The 21,306-nt window shown below is 42.3% G+C and overlaps 1 protein-coding gene across 2 annotated transcripts in view; it reads left to right on the forward strand.

Moving 5' to 3' along the window:
- LOC129702794 (actin-binding LIM protein 2-like) overlaps nt 1–21,306 on the forward strand; it is a 230,139-nt gene that overhangs the window by 142,441 nt on the left and 66,392 nt on the right. For both annotated transcript variants that reach the window (XM_055644778.1, XM_055644787.1), the window contains exons 6-8: nt 6,545–6,638; nt 14,016–14,103; nt 19,930–19,988. In XM_055644778.1, coding sequence (XP_055500753.1) covers nt 6,545–6,638; nt 14,016–14,103; nt 19,930–19,988 — 241 coding nt within the window. The remainder of the gene's footprint in view (nt 1–6,544; nt 6,639–14,015; nt 14,104–19,929; nt 19,989–21,306) is intronic.

Here is a 21,306-nt window from a genome sequence, read left to right on the forward strand (position 1 = left end):
GGCAAGGGCGGTACAGTTCCCAGTCTCAGCTCCTGTCCATGGGGGTGGCCGGAGACGTCAGGACCAACAGGAACCCCCAGGCCCACTGCAAGGACGGAGATCCCAGAGACCCACAGCCAGCAGCAACTCCAGCCCAGCCCCGCTCCAACTCCAGAGGAACACGTAGAGGCAGAACCTGATGGTGTGCAAGGTACGTCTTGGGGTGGCGGATGAGGAGGCGCAGCTCGGGCTGTGGGCAAACTGCCACTTGTCGCCGTAGCGGCCCATCGGGGAGAGGATTCCTCTGAAGTTGGAGGGGGAGGGGGGTATTGTGCTGTTTGATCGCCCCCTGCTATCCCAGGGACAGGGAGACACAGCGGCTTTTTAGACTGGTGGGCAATCACTTCCAAAGTTCTGCCCACACAGTCAGTACACCTCTCCTACACTGCATTTCATACAAACATTTATTCTGCAAGAAAAAACTACATTGAAGACTCAAACTCGCGACCGAGTAACTGCCGGGATCGAGGCGCAAACTCGCGACCTTAGATCGCCTAAGGGCATGTAGCCCCGCTAGGGTGACATGAGTGCGGGAGGTGATTCAACGCTACGGGCACATTTACAAATTGAGGAATTCATTCAACACACTGCATTTCATACAAACATTTATTCTGCAAAAAAAAAAACCTACATTGAAGACTCAAACTCGCGACCGAGTAACTGCCGGGATCAAGGCGCAAACTCGCGACCTTGCGGATATGAGCCGAGCACTCTACCACTGAGCCAGCCATTAAAATCTACGCTAAAAAATTTCCATTCCGAAGACCGACAAATTCTGAATTACGAAAAGTGTCTGGTCCCAAGGCTGTCGGATAAAAGGTTGTGCACCTGTAGTAATATAGGTATAATAATATAATATATATATAATAATATAATAATATAATATATTATTATACCTATATACATTCCAGATAGTAATATAGGTATAAAAGGTATAGGTATAAAAAACATGATATAAATAACGCTTGGAACATTGTGTGCAGTCCTGGTCACTGCACTATAAGAAATATATGACTGCATTGGAGAGCATGCAGAGTAAAGAAGATTCATATGTGGACATTAGAAACAAAGTTCTGGAGTAACTCAGCGGGTCAGGCATATAATATATTATTATACCAATATATATGCCAGATAGATATATTCCTCCGTTTTGCTGGAAACGGCCGCTATGGACGGCACTATGTACACCCCCCCCCCCCCCCCCCGCAGAGAAGATCCGCGGCTCCGCGTTCGCGAATCGGTCGCTTTTTAATTGAGACCGCGGCTTCACTATGTTAAATACATAGGCCCCGCGATTCGGAGCACCTTTTCCCGGTAAGTTATCGCAGGCAGCTCCGAGATTAGATGATTAAGACTAATTACTCTACAACAAGCTGGCATTAGTGAAAATGTTTAATTTACCTTGTTATTGATACATATAGTTTAGGCAACTTCATGAATGAATGAATAAGTGAATGATTGAATGAGTGAGTGAATGCATGAATGAATGAGTGAGTGAGTGAGTGAATGCCTGAATGAATGAATGAATGCATGAGTGGGTGAGTGAGTGAATGAAGGAATGAATGGGTGAATTGAATGAATGAATGATTGAATGAATGAATGAATGATTAATGATGAATGAATGAATGAATGTATGAATGAATGGAATGCATGAGTGTGAATGAATGAGTGAATGGATGAATGTACAGCCTCCAAATCTCATTTTTTCACATTATAAAGGGTGCAATTAAATTAATTAAAGTCCATACAGATTAATTTTTCATAAATTCAGACTTTAGATCTTACCTTTCAGTTTGTTGATTCACAAAGTTTGACTGCAGCACCTCAGCAGAGACTTTACCTTTCAAGACGTTCTTCCACTTCTATCCACTGAGCTGCACTCTTTTCAGATTTCTTAATGCTTTTCTCACTAAATTCAATTACCCTGCTGCAAGTTTCCATGACAAAGAACCTTCATTGGAATCTCCAGTAAAACAGGCATCAGTGAAGCCCTCTCAGCTATGATGTGTGCTAGCCTGAAACAAAGCGTGTGATTGGCCAACTGGCAGACAACTCAATGTTAAACGTGCTTTGATTGGACTAAAAATAACCAAAAATTTTTCAGTTTTTTCTCTAATTTAATAAAAATGTGCAAGTTGTTCATGACGAGTTTCAGGGGTGATTTATATAATTGCTTTACACAATATGTTAAAATCTCATGTAGTTCTGTGACTTGGGTCATGAAACAGTAGAATAAAGCTCCTCGGCCCACAGCCTATCCCCAGTTAAGGGTCTTGCCATTACTTTCCACTTGCATTTGACCTCCCAAAGAGCTGCACCACAAACTCCATCTACCAATTCTCCACCCATTTCCCACAGCTAATCTGTTTCCTACTGTACACTTTAACAGCCTACCCTCACTGTCCACAGCTCCACCAATGTTGGTGCTGTCTGCAAACTAAATAGCCAACCCATTTGCATTTACTTCCAAGTCATTTTTATGTATCACATTCAACAGAGGTCCCAGCACAGATCCCTGCAGAAATTCACTGGTCACAGACTCCAGGCGGAATAACCTCCATCCACCACAACTATAACACTCTGACTTCTATAAGTAAGTCAGTTCTGAATGCAAACCTCTAGGTCACCGAGGATCCCATGCGTTTTAATCTTCCTGTCAGCAAACTCAATGCTAGCATTTATTTCACGAGGGCTTGTATACAAAAACAGGGATATCATGCTGAGGCTCTAGACGGCGCTGGTCAGGCCCCATTTGGAATATTGTGAGCAATTTTGGGCACCATATCTGTGCAAGGATGTGCTGGCTCTGCCGAGAAGGGTTACAAGATTGATCCCAGGAATTAGTCGGTTAACATATAGAAACATAGAAAAATAGGTGCAGGAATAGGCCCTTTGGCCCTTCGAACCTGTACTGCCATTCAATATGATCATAGCTGATCATCTAAAATCAAAACCCCGTTCCTGCTTTTTCCCCATATCCCTTGATTCCTTCAGCCCTAAGAGCTAAATCTAAATCTCTCTTGAAAGAGATGAGCGATTGACAGCACTGGGCCTGTACTCGCTGGAGTTACAAAGAACGACGGGGGGGACTGCATTGAAATGTACAGAATAGTGAAAGACTTGGATAGAGTGGATGTGGAGAGGTTGTTTCCACTAGTGGGAGAGTCTGGGACTAGAAGTCAGCCTCAGAATTAAAGGATGTTCTTTTAGGAAGGAGATGAAGAGGATTTTCATTAGTCAGAGGGTAGTGAATCTGTGAAATTCTTTGCCACAGAAGGCTATGCAGGACAAGTCAGCGGATATATTCAAGGCAGAGATAGATAGAATCGTCATTAGTTCTGGTGTTAAGAGATTATGGGGAGAAGGCAGGAGAATGTAGTTAAGAGGAAGAGATAGATCAGCCATGATTGAATGGCGGAGTAGACTTGATGGGCTGAATGGCCTAATTCTGCTCCTATCACACGATCTTATGAGCCCCTTTGAAAACTTCTCTATACTCTTCTAAATAATACAATGTATTATCCAGTAATACATCAGACATAGTTAATGTTTCAGATATGAACTCTTCAGTGGAATATATGAAAAGTATATAGTTAATGGCAAGACCCTTTACAGAACTGATGTGCAGAGGGATTTTGGAGTCTAAGTTCATAGCTTACTGAAGGAGGCAGCACAAGTAGATAGTGTTGTAAAGTAGACGTATGATATGCTTGCCTTCATTGCTAGTGACATTGAATATAAGAGTCTGTAAGTCATGATGCAGCTCTGTAGGTAAGTTTGCGTTTGGAGTATTGCCTGCAGTTCTGGTTGCCCCATTACAGGAAGGATGTGGAGCATTTAGAGAGGTGTAGAGGAGTTTTGCCAAAATGCTGTCTCGGTTAGAGGGTTTCAGCTACAGGGAGAGGCTGGACAGACTTGGATTGGTTTCTCAGGAACGTTGGAGTTTCAGGGGAGAATCGACAGAAATACATCAAATTATGAGTGGCAACGATAGGGTAGACAGTCCGAACCAGTTTCCCAAGGTGGAAATGTGCAACACCAGAGAGCATAGCTGTTTAAGAAGGAACTGCAGATGCTGGAAAATGGAAGGTACACAAAAATGCTGGAGAAACTCAGCGGGTGCAGCAGCATCTATGGAGCGAAGGAGATAGGCAATGTGAGAGGTGGAAATGTAATGAAGATATGCAGGGCAAGTTTATTTACACAGAGAGCAGTGTGGACCTGGAATGCACTGCAAGGGGTGGTGGTGGAGGCAGATATGATAGTGGCGTTTAAGAGACTTTTACTGTAGACAGGCACATAGAAGTGCAGGGAATAGAGGGATATGGATCATGTGCAGGCAGATAGGATCAGTTTGACTTGGCATCATGTTTGACACAAACATTGTGGGCCAAAAGGCCCATTCGTGTGCTGTACAGTACTATGTAATATTGTCAAATATTAATGGGTAGTAGATTTGATGTATATACTCAATTAAGATTAATAAAGTGAAGAGGATGGGTACAATGGGTAAAATCAAGCTGGTGTAAGTGGTGAAAGGCCCAGATGTGGCACAGATTTACAAGCGAACTACATGGACCACATTAAAAGGAACATTGTACTAAGAAGTAACACATTTATTGAGGTTAATTTTTGATGCAATGGTGTGGATGGCAAACTGGAGAAATGGATGGCCCATGTTACATAAACCACCCTGAGTTCAATCTATGATTTTCCAATGTGTAGGAAAAAACTGCAGGTGCTGGTTAAAACCGAAGATAGGCACAAAATGCTGGAGTAACTCAGTGGGATAGGCAGCACTGGAGAGAAGGAATGGGTGATGTTTCGGGTCGAGAGTCTGAGAGTCTGAAGAAGGGACCCAACCTGAAATGTCACCCATTCATTCTCTCCAGAGATGCTGCCTGAGTTATTCCAGCATTTTGTGTCTATCTACGATTATCCAATGATCTGCTGCACTAGATTACTGCCAGATGAAATTGAAAATCACCTTCACCGTGTCCAGTATTACTCACATACAATGAAAATCTTTCTGAGGATAATTAATTTCTCCCACCTCTTTTTCCCACACGCTTGTTGGAGAGTTGTTAATGTAAAACAGCAGCACAATAAGATTGTGCATTATTGCCTTACTCTTACTCTTCAAATCTTTAAACTTTCCAGGTTTTGCAACTGAGCTTGCTACAGATTTTCAGTGCTATCATTAAAGTAGGTTTTATTGCCAGCTATATATTCAGTGCGTCACATAAGCTTAGTTTTCAAGTATATATTGTGTAATAAACATTTGCTAGATTTTTGCAGCTGCACGCACAAGTGCTGAGGTCTGTTTGATCTTCAAAAGTTTTCCCGTGGATTAAAGATGAAAGAAAAATAACTCATGAATAACAATAATCCTGAGATTGAATTTCAAAACTCAATTCCTCTTTTTATCTGGAAGTGGAAGGTATTTAGTGATGCAATGTCCACCATGTTGGCTGAAAGCGAAGAAGGAATCCATTCTGTTTGATACAGATAATAAACTGATGAATCCATTTCTGGAAGTAGACAATGGCTTTGTCATTGGTCAACATGCCAAAAAATATTTATCTCATTCTTATCATAAGGTCATAAGCGATAGGAATTAAATTAAGCCATTTGGTCTATCAAGTCTACTCCGCCATTCAATCATAGCTGATCTATCTCTCCCTCCTAACCCCATTCTCCTGCCCTCTCCCCATAACCTCTGACAATTTGTACTATCTTATCTCTGCCTTAATAATATCCACTGACTTGGCCTGACACCCGCACTAACCAAGAATGTATCTATCTCTGCCTTAAAAATATCCATTGACTTGGCCTCCACAGCCTTCGGTGGTAAAAATTCCCACAGATTCACCACCTCTGACAAAATAAATTTCTCCTTATCTCTTTCTTAAAGGAATATCCTTTAATTCTGAGGCTAAGACCTCTACTCGTAGACTCTCCCACTAGTGGAAACATCCTCTCCACATGCACTCTATCCAGGCCTTTCACTATACTGTATGTTTCAATGAGTTCCCCCTCACTTGCTCTGAACTCCAGCAAGTACAGGCCCAGTGCTCATCATCGGTTAATCTACTCATTCCTGGGATCATTCTTGTAAACCTCCCGTGGACCCTCTCCGGAGCCAACACATCCTTCCTCAGATATGGTGCCCAAGATTGCTCACAATATTCCAAATACTGGCCTTACCAGCGCCCGATAGAGCCTCAACGTTACATCCCTGTTTTTGTATACAAGCCCTCTTGAAATAAATGCTAGCACTGAGTTTGCTTTCTTGTAGTTAGTGTCAATAATTTTATGTCAACATATTCTGCGAGGTTCAGCAGTAATTTACTTAGCCTTTTTAAATTGCATAAGGGGAATATAATTGGCCAGCATGGCTGACGTGTGGGTTTGTGAGGTTGCATTTCACCACTTGTTTGAATTACTCTCTTACCGCCTGATTTGCAAATACAAATGGCATAATCATAAAATATCCCTTTTGCAGAGATGGGAATCCTTACTGTGAGGCTGATTATCATTCCCAGTTTGGAATCAAATGTGAACGCTGCACAAAATTTATTACTGGCAGAGTATTGGAGGTAAGAATAAATATTGTGTGATTGTTTAAGAAGGAACTGCAGATGCTGGAAAATCGAAGGTAGACAAAATTGCTGGAGAAAATCAGCGGGTGAGGCAGCATCTATGGAGTGAAGAAAATAGGCAACGTTTCAGGTCGAAACCCTTCTTCAGTGCTTATTGTTTTATTTTACTGTTTTTCCTTCTGTCTTTCTCATCCCTTATCCTCTTTATACAACATGCCAGTTTTTTTTTTCAGATATACAAAATGGGATGAGGGAATAGATTCATAGAGTTATACAACGTGGAAACAGGCCCTTCGGACCAACTCGTCCACACCGGCCAACAATGTTTCAGCTACACTAGTCCCACTTGCATGCGCTTGGTCCATAATCGCCCAAACCTGTCCTATCCATGTACCTGCCTAACATTTCTGTCTAAATGTTGAACTGGGAATCATTGTTCATTTTTCCACTTGAGGTTATGTTAGCTGGAGTACTGTAGCTGAACACAATTATACTTCATGCTGGAAGTAATCCTCTCTGGGAATCATAGATTCTACGGGGCATTTCTTTCAGAAATACCTGTAGTTCTTGAGTAGTAATGCTGGTTTAAACTGAAGGTAGACACTAAAAGCTGGAGTAACTCAGCGGGTCAGACAGGAACTCTGGAGAAAAGGAATAGGTGATGTTTCGGGTGGAGACCTTTCTTCAGAATCAGAGTCTGAAGAAGGGTCTCGACCCGAAATGTCATCCATGCCTTTTTTCCAGAGATGCTCCAGAAATACTCCAGCTCTTTGTGTCTATCTACCTATAGTTCTTCCCAGCCACGTCATTTCAAACAAACTGTTTACTTGCATATTGATTTCATGCTTGATAATATGAACTCACTTCGTCACATTCCTTTCAAGTCTATAGGTCACCAGCAAATCAAAGTGACAAGTTTATCTTAACAGCTCAATATTCTTAGAACATGGTTGTTCTTATTTCCCTTTTCAACAGCCTCAATATGTTTCATGAGATAATTATTTTCCTCCCTTTGCATGGCTCATGTTCTTTTAGAGGGTGTTCTTCCACCTTCAGGTCAGCCAGCTTCCTTCCCAGCATTATTTGCAGCATTAACATGTCGGGTATCTCTCAGACAGGAAGATCTTATGGAGGTTTATAAGATAAAGAGGGGAATAGACAGGGTAGGTGCACAGAGTAGGGGAATCACGAACCAGAGGATGTGGTTTAAAAGGATTTGGGCCAAATGCGGGCAGGTGGGATTAATATAGATGGGGCACCTTGGACAGCATGAGCAATATAGAAACATAGAAAATAGGTGCAGGAGTAGGCCATTTGGTCCTTCGAGCCTGCACCGCCATTCAATATGATCATGGCTGATCATCCAACTCAGTATCCTGTACCAGCCTTCTCTCCATACCCCCTGATCCCTTTAGCCACAAGGGCCACATCTAACTCCCTCTTAAATATAGCCAACGAACTGGCCTCAACTACCTTCTGTGGCAGAGAATTCCAGAGATTCACCACTCTCTGTGTGAAAAATGTTTTTCCTCATCTCGGTCCTAAAAGATTTCCCCCTTATCCTTGAACTGTGACCCCTTGTTCTGGACTTCCCCAACATCGAGAACAATCTTCCTGCATCTAGCCTGTCCAACCCGTTAAGAATGTTGTAAGTTTCTATAAGATCCCCCCTCAATCTTCTAAATTCTAGCGAGTACAAGCCTAGGCTATCCAGTCTTTCTTCATATGAAAGTCCTGCCATCCCAGGAATCAGTCTGGTGAACCTTCTCTGCACTCCCTCTATGGCAAGAATGTCTTTCCTCAGATTAGGAGACCAAAACTGTACGCAAGACTCCAGCTGTGGTCTCACCAAGACCCTGTACAACTGCAGTAGAACCTTTCTGCTCCTATACTCAAATCCTTTTGATATGAATGCTAACATACCATTCACTTTCTTCACTGCCTGCTGCACCTGCATGTCTACTTTCAATGACTGGTGTACCATGACACCCAGGTCTCGTTGCATCTCCCCTTTTCCTAATCTAAAGGGAACTGCTGTAATCATGGGGGACTTCAATTTTCATATTAATTGGGCAAACCAAACTGGGCAGGGTAGACTAGAGGAAGAGTTTATAGAAAGTATTAGAGACGGTTTCCTAGAACAGTATGTCACAGAACCGACAAGGGGGGAGGCAATCTTGGATCTGGTCCTGTGTAATGAAGCAGGATTAATTAAAAATGTCATAGTTAGGGACTCGTTGGGAACAAGTGACCACAATATGGTCGAATTCCATATTCAAATAGAAGGGGAGCAGGTTGAAACTCAGGCTAGGGTGCTTAGTCTAAATAAGGGGGATTATGAAGGTATGAGGACTGAGCTGATCAAAGTTGACTGGGATAGCAGACTCAAGAATAAGACGGTACATGAGCAGTGGTGTACGTTTAAGGGTATACTGTATAACCTTCAAGAAAAATTTATTCCTATGAAGAAAAAAAGGGGTAAGGGTAAGAACAGTCAGCCATGGCTCAGTAAAACTATAAAGGATAGTATTCGGCTGAAGGCAAGGGCATATAAGGTAGCCAGAGATAGTGGGAGGGTAGAGGATTGGGAAGCATTTAAAGGTCAGCAAAAAAATAACTAAGAGATTAATTAAGACGGGGAAAATAGACTATGAAAGGAATTTAGCGAACAACATAAAAACTAATAGTAAGAGTTTTTATAGCTATATAAAAAGAAAAAGGGTGGCTAAGGTGAACGTTGGTCCATTGGAGGGTGAGACTGGAGAGTTGTTGGTGGGGAACATGGAAATGGCAAAGGCATTAAACGAGTATTTTGTATCAGTCTTCACCATGGAAGACACAAAAAATATTCCAACGCTGGATAAACAGGGGGCGGTAGGAATGGAGGAGCTTAATACTATTAAGATCACCAAGGAGGTGGTATTAGGGAAATTGATGAGACTGAAGGAGGATAAATCCCCTGGGCCTGATGGATTACATCCAAGGGTCTTGAGGGAGATAGCGGTGGGGATTGTGGATGCATTGGTGATAATTTTCCAAAACTCCCTGGAGGCAGGAACGGTCCCAGTGGATTGGAAAATGGCCAATGTAACACCTATATTTAAAAAAGGAAGTAAACAGAAGGCGGGTAACTATAGACCGGTTAGTCTAACATCGGTGGTGGGTAAAATGTTAGAGACAATTATTAAAGAAACACTAACGGGGCACTTGGATAAACATGACTTCATCGGACAGAACCAACATGGTTTTGTGAAGGGGAAGTACTGTTTAACGAATCTGCTCGAATTCTTTGAGGAAGTAACAACCCGGGTGGATAAAGGGGAACCGGTGGATGTGGTATACTTGGACTTCCAAAAGGCTTTTGACAAGGTGCCACATAAGAGACTATTGCTAAAAATAAAAAATTATGGGATTGGGGGTAATATATTAGCATGGGTAGAGGATTGGCTAACAAATAGGAAGCAGAGAGTGGGGATAAATGGTTCATACTCGGGATGGCAACCGGTAACTAGCGGGGTTCCGCAAGGGTCGGTGCTGGGACCCCAGTTGTTCACAATTTATATAAATGATTTGGAGGAGGGAACCAAGTGTAATATATCAAAATTTGCGGACGATACAAAAATGGGAGCAAAAGTAGGGGATGAGGAGGATAGGAAGAGTCTGCAAAAGGATATAGATAAGCTAGGTGAGTGGGCAACAACTTGGCAGATGAAATTTAATACTAATAAATGTGAAGTCATTCACTTTGGGAAAAAAAATGATAGGGCAAGTTATTTTCTAAATGAAGAAGAGCTGCGTTGTAATGCAACGCAAAGGGATCTAGGGGTATTAGTACATGAATCACTGAAAGTTAGTATGCAGGTGCAGCAAGCAATCAGGAAGGCCAATGGAGTTTTGGCCTTTATTGCTAGGGGGATTGAGTATAAAAACACGGAGGTCTTGCTGCAGCTGTACACAGTATTAGTGAGACCACATTTGGAATACTGTGTACAGTTCTGGGGTCCATACTTAAGAAAGGATGTACTAGCCCTGGAGGCAGTGCAGCGAAGGTTTACAAGATTAATTCCTGCAATGAGGGGATTGACATATGAGGAAAGGTTAAGTAGGCTGGAACTCTACTCTTTGGAGTTTAGAAGAATGAGAGGCGATCTCATTGAAACATATAAGATCGTGAGGGGCCTTGATCGGGTGGATGCACCGAGGATGTCCCAATGATCGGGGAAACTAGAACTAGGGGACATAGTTGCAGAATAAGGGGGGGCTCTTTTAAAACTGAGATGAGGAAGAACTTCTTCACCCAGAGGGTGGTTAATTTATGGAATTCACTGCCCCAGGGAGCAGTGGAAGCAGAAACTTTAAATATATTTAAGACTAAAATAGATGTTTTTTTAGCTGCCAAGGGGATAAGGGGCTACGGGGAGAGGGCAGGGATATGGACCTAGGTATGGTTAGTATAGTAAGACCTGAGTGATCTCCTGGACAAGTGTCGATCGCCTAGATTGGGGTCGGAGAGGAATTTCCCGGTTTTTTTTTCCCGAATTGGACCTGGGTTTTTATCCGGTTTTTTGCCTCCCCCAGGAGATCACGAGGTTCTTGGGGTGGAGAGGGGTGATAGCGGTATAAAGGGGAGGGTAGTGTCTTGTGTTCTGTGTCTTGTGTCTACTGTTTGTGGGTAAGTGTGTCTGTTTAGTGTTCAGCCATGAGCGAATGGCGGTGCGGGCTCGATGGGCCTGGTGGTCTGCTCTCGCACCTACTTTCTATGTTTCTATGCGGCCACCATTCAGATAATAGTCTACTTTCCTGTTTTTGCCACCACATTGGATAACCTCACATTTATAGGAACTCCACATTATACTGCATCTGCCATGCATTTGCCCACTCACCCAGCCTATCCAAGTCACCTTGCAGCCTCCTAGCATCCTCCTCACAGCTAACACTGCCCCCCAGCTGCGTGTTATCCGCAAACTTGGAGATGTTGCATTCAATTGCCTCGTCCAAATCATTAATATATATTGTAAATAGCTGGGGGTCCCAGCACTGAGCCTTGCGGTACCCCACTAGTCACTGCCTGCCATTGTGAAAAGGACCCGTTTACTCCTACTCTTTGCTTCCTGTCTGCCAGCCAGTTCCCTATCCACATCAATACTGAACCCCCAATACCGTGTGCTTTAAGTTTGTATACTGATCTCTTATGTGGGACCTTGTCAAAAGCCTTCTGAAAGTCCAGATATAACACATCCATTGGTTCTCCCTTATCCACTCTACTAGTTACATCCTCGAAAAATTATATAAGATTCGTCCGACATGATTTACCTTTCATAAATCCATGCTGACTTTGTCCAATGATTTCACCACTTTCCAAATGTGCTGCTATCCCATCTTTAATAACTGATTCTAGCAGTTTCCCCATTACCGATGTTAGACTAACTGGTCCGTAATTCCCCGTTTTCTATCTCCCTCCCTTTTTAAAAAGTGGGGTTATATTAGCTACCCTCCAATCCTCAGGAACTACTCCAGAATCTAAAGAGTTTTGAAAAATTATCACTAATGCATCCACTATTTCTGGGGCTACTTCCTTAAGTACTCTGGGATGCAGCCTATCTGGCCCTGGGGATTTATCGGCCTTTAATCCATTCAATTTACCTAACACCACTTCCCAGCTAACCTGGATTTCTCTCAGTTCCTCCATCTCATTTGACCCCCGGTCCCCTGCTATTACCGACAGATTATTTATGTCTTCCTTAGTGAAGAAAGAACCAAAGTAGTTATTCAATTGGTCTGCCATGTCCTTGTTCCCCATGATCAATTCACCTGTTTCTGACTGCAAGGGACCTATATTTGTTTTAACTAATCTTTTTCTCTTTACATATCTATAAAAACGTTTGCAGTCAGTTTTTATGTTCCCTGCCAATTTTCTTTCATAATCTATTTTCCCTTTCCTAATTAAGCCCTTTGTCCTCCTCTGCTGGACTCTGAATTTCTCACAGTCCTCTGGTAGGCTGCTTTTTCTGGCTAATTTGTATGCTTCATCTTTTGTTTTGATACTATCCCTGATTTCCCCTGTTATCACGGATGCACTACTTTCCCTGATTTATTATTTTGCCAAACTGGGATGAACAATTGTTGTAGTTCATCCATGCAGTCTTTAAATGCCTTCCATTGCATATCCACCGTCAACCCTTTAAGAATCAATTGCCGGTCTATCTTGGTCAATTCACATCTCATACTCTCAAAGTTACCTTTCTTGAAATTCAGGACCCTTGTTTCTGAATTAACAATGTCACTCTCCATCCTAATGAAGAACTCAACCATATTATGGTCACTCTTGCCCAAGGGGCCACGCACAACAAGACTGCTAACTAACCAGCAAGCTGGGTCGAAAGGCCTGATTTCATGGTGTATCACTGTATGATTCTATATCTATAGCACAGATAAATTCATAGTTAACATTACAATAAATTAAAAACTGTCATTAATAAAAGGGTCTCCAAAGCACTTGGGAGGTTTCTAATGTTGGAGGAAGTCGACAAAATAAATAAAGTGGTAATATGAATGCCAGTAGATTTGAGAAAATATCAACAGGTTTTACTGAAACCTACATTTTTAGGGAATGCTTGATATTTCTCAGTTGCATCTTATTCTTGGCCCTTTAGTTTAGTTTAGAGATACAGTGCGGAAAACAGGCCCTTCGGCCCACCGGGTCCGCGCCGACTAGGGATCCCCACACATTAACACTATCCTACACACACTAGGGACAATTTTTACATTTTCCATGCCAGTTAACCTACAAACCTACAAACCTGCACGCCTTTGGAGGAGATCAAAGATCTCGGAGAAAACCCACACAGGTCACGGGGAGAATGTACAAACTCCTTACAGACAGCACCCGTCGTCGGGATCGAAGAAGATAGTGCTAAAATTCATGTGGCAATTGACAAGGATGGTCATAAGGCCATGTGATAGGAGCAGAATTAGGCCATTTGGCCCATCAAGTCTACCCTGCCATTCAATCATGGCTGACCTATCTCTCCCTCCTAACCCCATTCCCCTGCCTTCTCCCCATAACCCCTGGAACCTGCACTAATCAACGAATGGCTTTGGGGTAGTACAGAGCAGAGTAGGCGGAGCATAACACAAACTAGATTGAAAATCATATTTATCCTTAGATATATTTCTGACGTGTGGAAGGGTGTGGCGATGAAATGTGCCCAATTAGGCACCACATTTGATAAAAGATTGATAGCAGCAGTTGCTGAAACTGTGATGAAATATACATGTTGATATTTTCTGAATATTAATATTTGACAATTGAATCAATCGACAGAACCTGAATATTCTCATAAAATCAATCATTCAAACCTCTCATTCTTCTAGGCGGGAGAAAAACATTATCATCCAGACTGTGCAAGATGTGTCAGGTGCGAGGAGATGTTTGCAGAAGGTGAAGAAATGTATCTGCAAGGTATAAAAACGAAATAAATATTCTTAACAATCTTGATAACTTTTTTATATGCACCCATCCATGTTTTTTTTCTGGCTGCTCCAGGAAATCTTAAACTTTTGCATCCAACGCATTAGAAAAGGTTCTGTGAGGTCACTTGAAGTTGGGCATTAATGTGATTCATCTTAATGAAATCATCTTCGTATTACTACAAATTCAGGCTGCTAAACATTATAAATAAAATGACATTATTTATTCAACAAAATAATGTTTAATCAAAAGTTCTAAGAGTGAAATTGAAAGTGAAAATTAGAATTCTGATAGATTGAGTATTTAAACAGTTTCATATGATCGCATTGCATCATGAGTTGCACAGTTATGTCTAGGAGGTACAAGGCATTCAAATGGAAGGTATTAAAAGTTTTCATGGGGTTCTTTGGGCAGAGTTTACTGTCTTATAAATACCCTCCAGATATTGTGATTTGATGCATGGCAGACTGGTTCACAGGATAAGCTGGCTGATTTGATCCAAAATTGGCTTGATGATAGTAAGCAGAGGGCAGTATGGAAGTATCTCAACCAGGTCACCTGCAATTTATTCTCTAGCTTCCAACAGTGTCCTCAGATATATCTGGTTGGGTCCAGGAGATTTGTCAACCAACATGTGCCTTAGGAGTCGAGTCAAGAGTTGGTTTATTGCCATACGAACCAGAACGGAACGATGAAATTCTCACGTTGAGAAAACTCTTCAACCATAATACTGATTACCTTCAAGCCACTTCCATTAGCTGTACCAAGTTCCCCAGTCTTCATGTCTTTCTCCACTGTAAAAACAAATACCCATGAGGGACTTTGAGCACCTTCTGCTGCTTCACTAGGAGATGACCACTTTGGTTTCTGAGGGGCACTATTGTCTCGCGAGTCACCTTGTTACTTTTAAGTACACTAAATCTCTTTGGTATTCCCTTCATAGGATGTACCTTTATTTCCTCCCAGCATCTGTAGAATTCCTTTAGTCTTGCTTTATTTTGTTGAGTAGTGCACCTGTCTCTGCAGGAACTGGTTTTTGCACAATTTTAAATCGAAACGGTATTTCAACTCGAAGCCTGCAAATCACAACCTGCGAACTTTGGAAACTTTGGAGAACTCCACAAAGCACCAAGCAGAATCACAGTAGTATCCAGTAAAAAATAATCACTAACTCTTGCAGGAGACACTGAGGAGTGTTGGAAGGGGTGTGGAGTTGAGAGGGCTCTTGGTGCTGAGGCACATTTGGCTCTCGAAGGAAACTAGATGATTTATCCTTTTGTGGTCAAGTTCTGCATACACAACTTTGGTTCCAGAGATAGGGGGAAGGTGAACGGAACTTGGATCAGTGTCAGGATGAAGGTATTGGAAGGAAGAGAGTATAGTCTGTGACCTTGAAGATGGGTTTAATGTCTGGATCTCAGGACAAACTGCAAGCTAATTGAGAATGTGATGCTGAATCCTCACAGAGCGACTGTCGTACTGCTAGACGATTTTTGCGCGAATGTCGCGCGTTAGTCACTGCCGGCCTGTCACGTAAATGACACGTAAATGATCCCCAAGTGGGACAGGCCCTATACTTTTCATTGGGGTGCTTTAATTACACTATGCAAAATAAATGACTCTCCGTTTGAGCTCGAGCAAAGGATGTCTTGACTGAAAATGGAACTTCCAGTCAGATCAGAACATAAGACATTTTAAATCCTCAAATTTTCTCTGTCACTTTGATAATATGACTTAATTGCTATTGGATAAACTTTCATATACTGTTAGGCAATTTATTATATCTGGCTCAATAATAAATCTAATTTGGTTCTGGAATATATTGTCTAGAATTTGCAGGGAAATTACAGCATTTCTGTATATATCTCCTGACATTTATTGCCACTTGGAGATGGAATCATAAAATAATTGAGATAAAAGGTGACGGTCATGTCCTTGCCAATGGGGAAAGAGTTCCCTGCACTATATTTGAAACTCTGAATATGAGAGCCCTTCAAACACACAGCCAAGAATTTCTCTATGGATGAAAAATATTCTCCTCATCGCTCCTCACCTTCCAACCACTAGGTTTTGGTTGATGCTTGCTGATTTTCTAGCTCCTTCACAAAGGGATATAGATCATTTATTTTTACTCTTTCCAAATCCCTCATAATTTATCAAATAACCTAATTTCCCTCCATCTCACTTTGTTCCAAAAAGAAAAGAAACACGAGTTTAAACAATCTTTCCTCAAAACTATTTTTTTTTCTGTTCCTGGAGATGTACTCAGAAATGTTCTCTGCGCTAATGAGAAGGATAATTCAAATGCAGTCTTGATGAGTACATGGTTCAGCCCTCATTTCCCTTGCAGGCCTCAGAACATGAAATATCTGGCTGCCTCCAGGGTCACAAATTACAAATTTGAAAAGAAGCCTAATATTTCAATTAGACTTAGGGTCTCGCCTTACATTAAATGGTCCTATGACCCCTTTGAGCTGATGCGTTCTATATTTAAAAGTATTGACAATTTCCCATTGTTCATCAACATGGCATTTCATTTAGGAGGGAACTGAGCATATCATTGTCATTTTTACTGGCTACAACTTGTGAAATTGCCTGAGGCAGTACATCTACTGAGCTTATTATCTGCCAGTGATTTCAAGTAATCCCAATGATTGAGCTCGGCATTCTGCTTAATAAAAGGATCAGTTCAGCACAGGGTTTGGATCCAGTGCAGAATTATAAACAGCAGACACAATGCAGCCAGGCTGATGTGAATGCAGCCCCATGTAGGTCAGTCACATTGGATTGACATCATATACAGGCATTGTGAATTTGAGTCCACTGATAAAAGCTAAGCATCGGTGGGCCGCACGGTGGTGCAGCGGTAGAGTTTCTGCCTTGGAGTGCTTGCAGCGCCAGAGACCCGGGTGCTGACTGTATGTAGTTTGTACGTTCTCCCCGTGACTGCATGGGTTTTCTCCAAGATCTTTGGTTTCCTCCCACACTCCAAAGACGTACAGGTTTGTAGGTCAATTGGCTTGATATATGTGTAAATTGGCCCTAATGTGTGGGATAGTGTTAATGTGAGGGGATCGCTGGTCAGCGCGGACTCGGTGGGCCGAAGGGCCTGTTTCCACGCTGCTTCTCAAAAACTAAAACTAAACCAGGAATGGTAAATCTTGCATTCAAGTTATGAACAGCTTCAAGTGGCTCAGTTTTGTCAATAGCTTGTGCTAGTATGATCCACTGCTGAAGAATGGAAAAATACTGCAAATAGAATCATGCAGCACAGAAACAAGCCTATCAACAGCCCCCCCCCCCCCTCCCCCCATCCCTTCCCCCATGACCATGATGACCATTGAGTACCTTTCTATTCCAATCCTATTTCCCAACCCTCGGTCCCTAGACTATAATGCCTTCATGTAGAGATACAGGAAACAGGCCCTTCGGTCCACCAAGTCCACGACTATCATCGATCACCCATTCATATTAGACAACAGACAATAGGTGCAGGTGTAGGCCATTCGGCCCTTCGAGCCAGCATCGCCATTCAATGTAATCATGGATGATTAGTTCTATGATATCCCACTTTCACATCTACTCCCTACATGAGGCAATTTACAGAGGTTGATTTACCTACAAACCTGCACGTCCTTGGGACGTGAGAGGAAACCAAAGCATCCAGAGGAAGCCCACGAGGTCACAGGGAGAATATGTAAACTCCGCACAGACAGTGTCAAAGTCTCCGGCACTGTGAGGCAGCAACTTATAACTTAGCTACTTATAGGACATTCATAAGAATTGCTATAAAAAGAGTGCACATGGTAATAAATTCACAGGAAATTAAAGTGAAAATAGGCAATTTGCATAGTTGTTTGCAAACAGTCCCTTAACCTATTCATTACATTTTAATTAGAGTCATAGTCATACAGCGCGGAAGCAGGCTCTTTGGCCAAACTTGGCCATGTTGACCAAGATGCCTCATCTATGCTAGTCCCACTTGCCCGCATTAAGCCTATATCCCTCTAAGCTAGGAACCTCTCAGGACCGGACCTATCCATGCACCTGTTTAAATGCCTTTTAAATGTTGTTGTATCACCTACCTCAACTACCTCCTCTGGCTGATCATTCCATATCTCCCACCACCTATGGAAAAGGTTATTCCTTGGGGCCCTATTAAATCTTTACCCTGTGTCTTAAACCTATGTCCTCTAGTTCTGGATTCCGCTACTCTGGGTAAGACCAGTGTATTTTGTGTTCTCTAACTTGCTGTCAAGGGGGATAGATTATTGCCACGGTTGCTGTAGGCATGGGCAGAAAGTGTAGTAGACTTTAAGGCTCATATCCTTACTTCTTAAGCTCCTATGCTGTGATCTGTATGTCTGTTTCAGGTCAGGTCGGGGGGAGTTCCCCCCACCATGGGTACCATGTAATTCTGCGCTACCTGCTCCATGGTCGGATAGTCGCCGACTAAACCGTCTCCCCCACCTGGTTTGCCAGGTGAGGAGCGGGGTGTGGACCCCCAGCAGGACCAAAAACAAGACCTGTCAAAGGGCGGATGAGCTCCTAGCGAGCCAACGACCGTCCACACTTCAATAGAAGTTGCGATCACTGTTGTACATAGCATTGTATGGAACGATGATAAAGCACACACACCAAAATCCTATACTTCCAGCAGTGGAAGTCCGCAGGAACTGGAGGACAGAGATGTGTGGTGCGTCCGTCACCGTTCCCGTTGGAAACCAGCACCACTGCATCGCTAACGTTTTCAACGATGATGAAGTTTCAACAAATCTGTTGGTAAACATGACAGGAACGGTTGACCGTAGAGGCAGGATAATCAGTGAAAATTAACAGAGAAATACAATGTAACTGCACAAAATCTGAAATGGAAATGAGCAAATGCTGACATTTAAAATTGTCAAAGTCAGTGTTGAGTCTTGGAAGCAATGTTGTGCTCAGTCAGAAGATGAGGTGATATTCTTTGACCATACGTTGAGCTTGGTTGGAGCAAGGTTGGATGAGGACTTAAAGGTCAGGAAGGGGATTGGATGGTGAATTAAAGTGACAGGCAATTGAATGCTCACAGACTCAGCTACACAGATTGTAAGTTGTCTCACGGAATTTGTGGAGCTATCTCTGATATGGCAGTAGCTCAAAATATAAATATATACATTGGTATTATTTTAGCTTTATGATCCAAACCAGACTCCTTCTATCTGTCGTATAAGAAGTCTGAAGAAGGGATTCGACCCGAAACGTCACCCATTCCTTCTCTCCAGAGATGCTGCCTGTCTTGCTGAATTACTCCAGCATTTTGTATCTATCCCATTCTATCTGTTTCCTATTCCCTATATAATCAAAGTTCCAAATAAATAACTTGTAGCCATCAAGATGTTATTTACTTACTTACTTGCTGCCTATTATGCCTCCTGGCACATAGGGCAGCAAGGCAGGTCCTCCACTCCTGTCTGTTCTGGGCTAGCTTCTGGACACTACCCCAGGTCAGGTCCATTGTTTTAATTTCCTCCTCTACAGTTCGACACCAGGTGGTTTTGGGTCTCCCTCTTTTCCTTTTCCCTTCTGGTGTCCAGTGCAGGGCTATTCTTGGGATGCTGTCTGGTTCTCTCCTCAGTATATGGTCAATCCAGTTCCAGCGCCTTCTCATGATGATGGTGTCCATGTTCTCTTGTTGGCATTGAGCAAGGAGATTCATCAAGATCTGAGTAGACCTAAACCCTGTGCAGATTTTCTTTATTTAAATTCATTTAAATTCATTTGAGCATGTTTGATGTTTTTTCCATTTTGTTTATTCTTTGTTTGTATTCACTGCAGGTACTTTAATCTGGCATCCAGTCTGTAAGCAAGCTGCCAGGGCAGAAGAAAAACAAAAGGTAAGTTGAAAGAAATATTGCCGCACCTGTAACAAAATAACTGACTTATAAGGTTAAATATCAATTCATCAATATTGTTTTAAACTCATTAACATTAAACGACAACATTCTCAAATGGCCTCTATTATTTTCATTTATTGTTGAAGTTTGTTTTACACTATTGCTAAATGATTTAAGTAATTTTTCCAAATTTTATGCAGTTTGGTTATGAACATGCCATTTTGTACGAGATCATTAAGCTGTATTAAACTTTTCAGGAACACTCTTTTACTGACCATTCTTCTATGGAGTTCAGTGTTGAAATGTAGAAAAGGGCATTTCTGGATAATTTTCTATCTCTCCAGGAATTCACTTCTGGGTGAAAATTTAATCTGAACCCAGGTGTAATGTCCACACCAAGGACATGCAGGACAGTGTTATTCCTCAGCCCCACCACTCACTCTGGAACAATTTAACTGTGGCGTCCTGGATGTGATTCTTGTTGGGCCCTCCTGGGGCAACAAGATTTCCCCAATGTATCACTGGTATAGGATGGCCAGCATTGAACTGTTAGATTTGTTTCTTACCTACCACACAACCTTCAAACTTTTCCCTCAATCCTCTTGGTAATCACAGTCAACTCGCCTTCAGATACATGCCCTGGCCTCCCAACTCGCTGGTCTGCAGACACTTAGATTTTGTGTCCACCAGATAGAAACATAGAAACATAGAAAATAGGTGCAGGTGTAGGCCATTCGGCCCTTCGAGCCTGCACCACCATTCAATATGATCATGGCTGATCATCCAACTCAGTATCCCGTACCTGCCTTCTCTCCATACCCCCTGATCCCTTTAGCCACAAGGGCCACATCTAACTCCCTCTAAATATAGCCAATGAACTAGCCTCAATTGCCTTCTGCGGGAGAGAATTCCACAGATTTACCACTCTCTGTGTGAAAAAAGTTTTCCTCATCTCGGTCCTAAAAGATTTCCCCTTTATCCTTAAACTGTGACCCCTTGTTCTGGACTGAAATTCTAACCAACTAATCTCATGGTCCCCAGAGGCTTCCAATGACGATATCAATCTCTGTCATCCAATCAAGGAATGGGCGACGTTTAGGGTCTGAAGAAGGGTCTCGACCTGAGACATCACCCATTCCTTCTCTCCAGTGATGCTGCCTGGCCCGCCGCGTTACTCCAGCATTTTGTGTCTATTAGTTTATTAATGTCGGGTGTAGCAAAAACAGTGAAAAGCTTTTGTTTGCATACCATCCACTCAAATCAAATAATCTATCTATGAAAATAATCAAGACACGCACAAGGAAAACAGGCAGAGCAA

This window comes from Leucoraja erinacea, chromosome 1, assembly GCF_028641065.1.
Source record: "Leucoraja erinacea ecotype New England chromosome 1, Leri_hhj_1, whole genome shotgun sequence".
In the NCBI taxonomy this organism is placed as follows: domain Eukaryota; kingdom Metazoa; phylum Chordata; class Chondrichthyes; order Rajiformes; family Rajidae; genus Leucoraja; species Leucoraja erinaceus.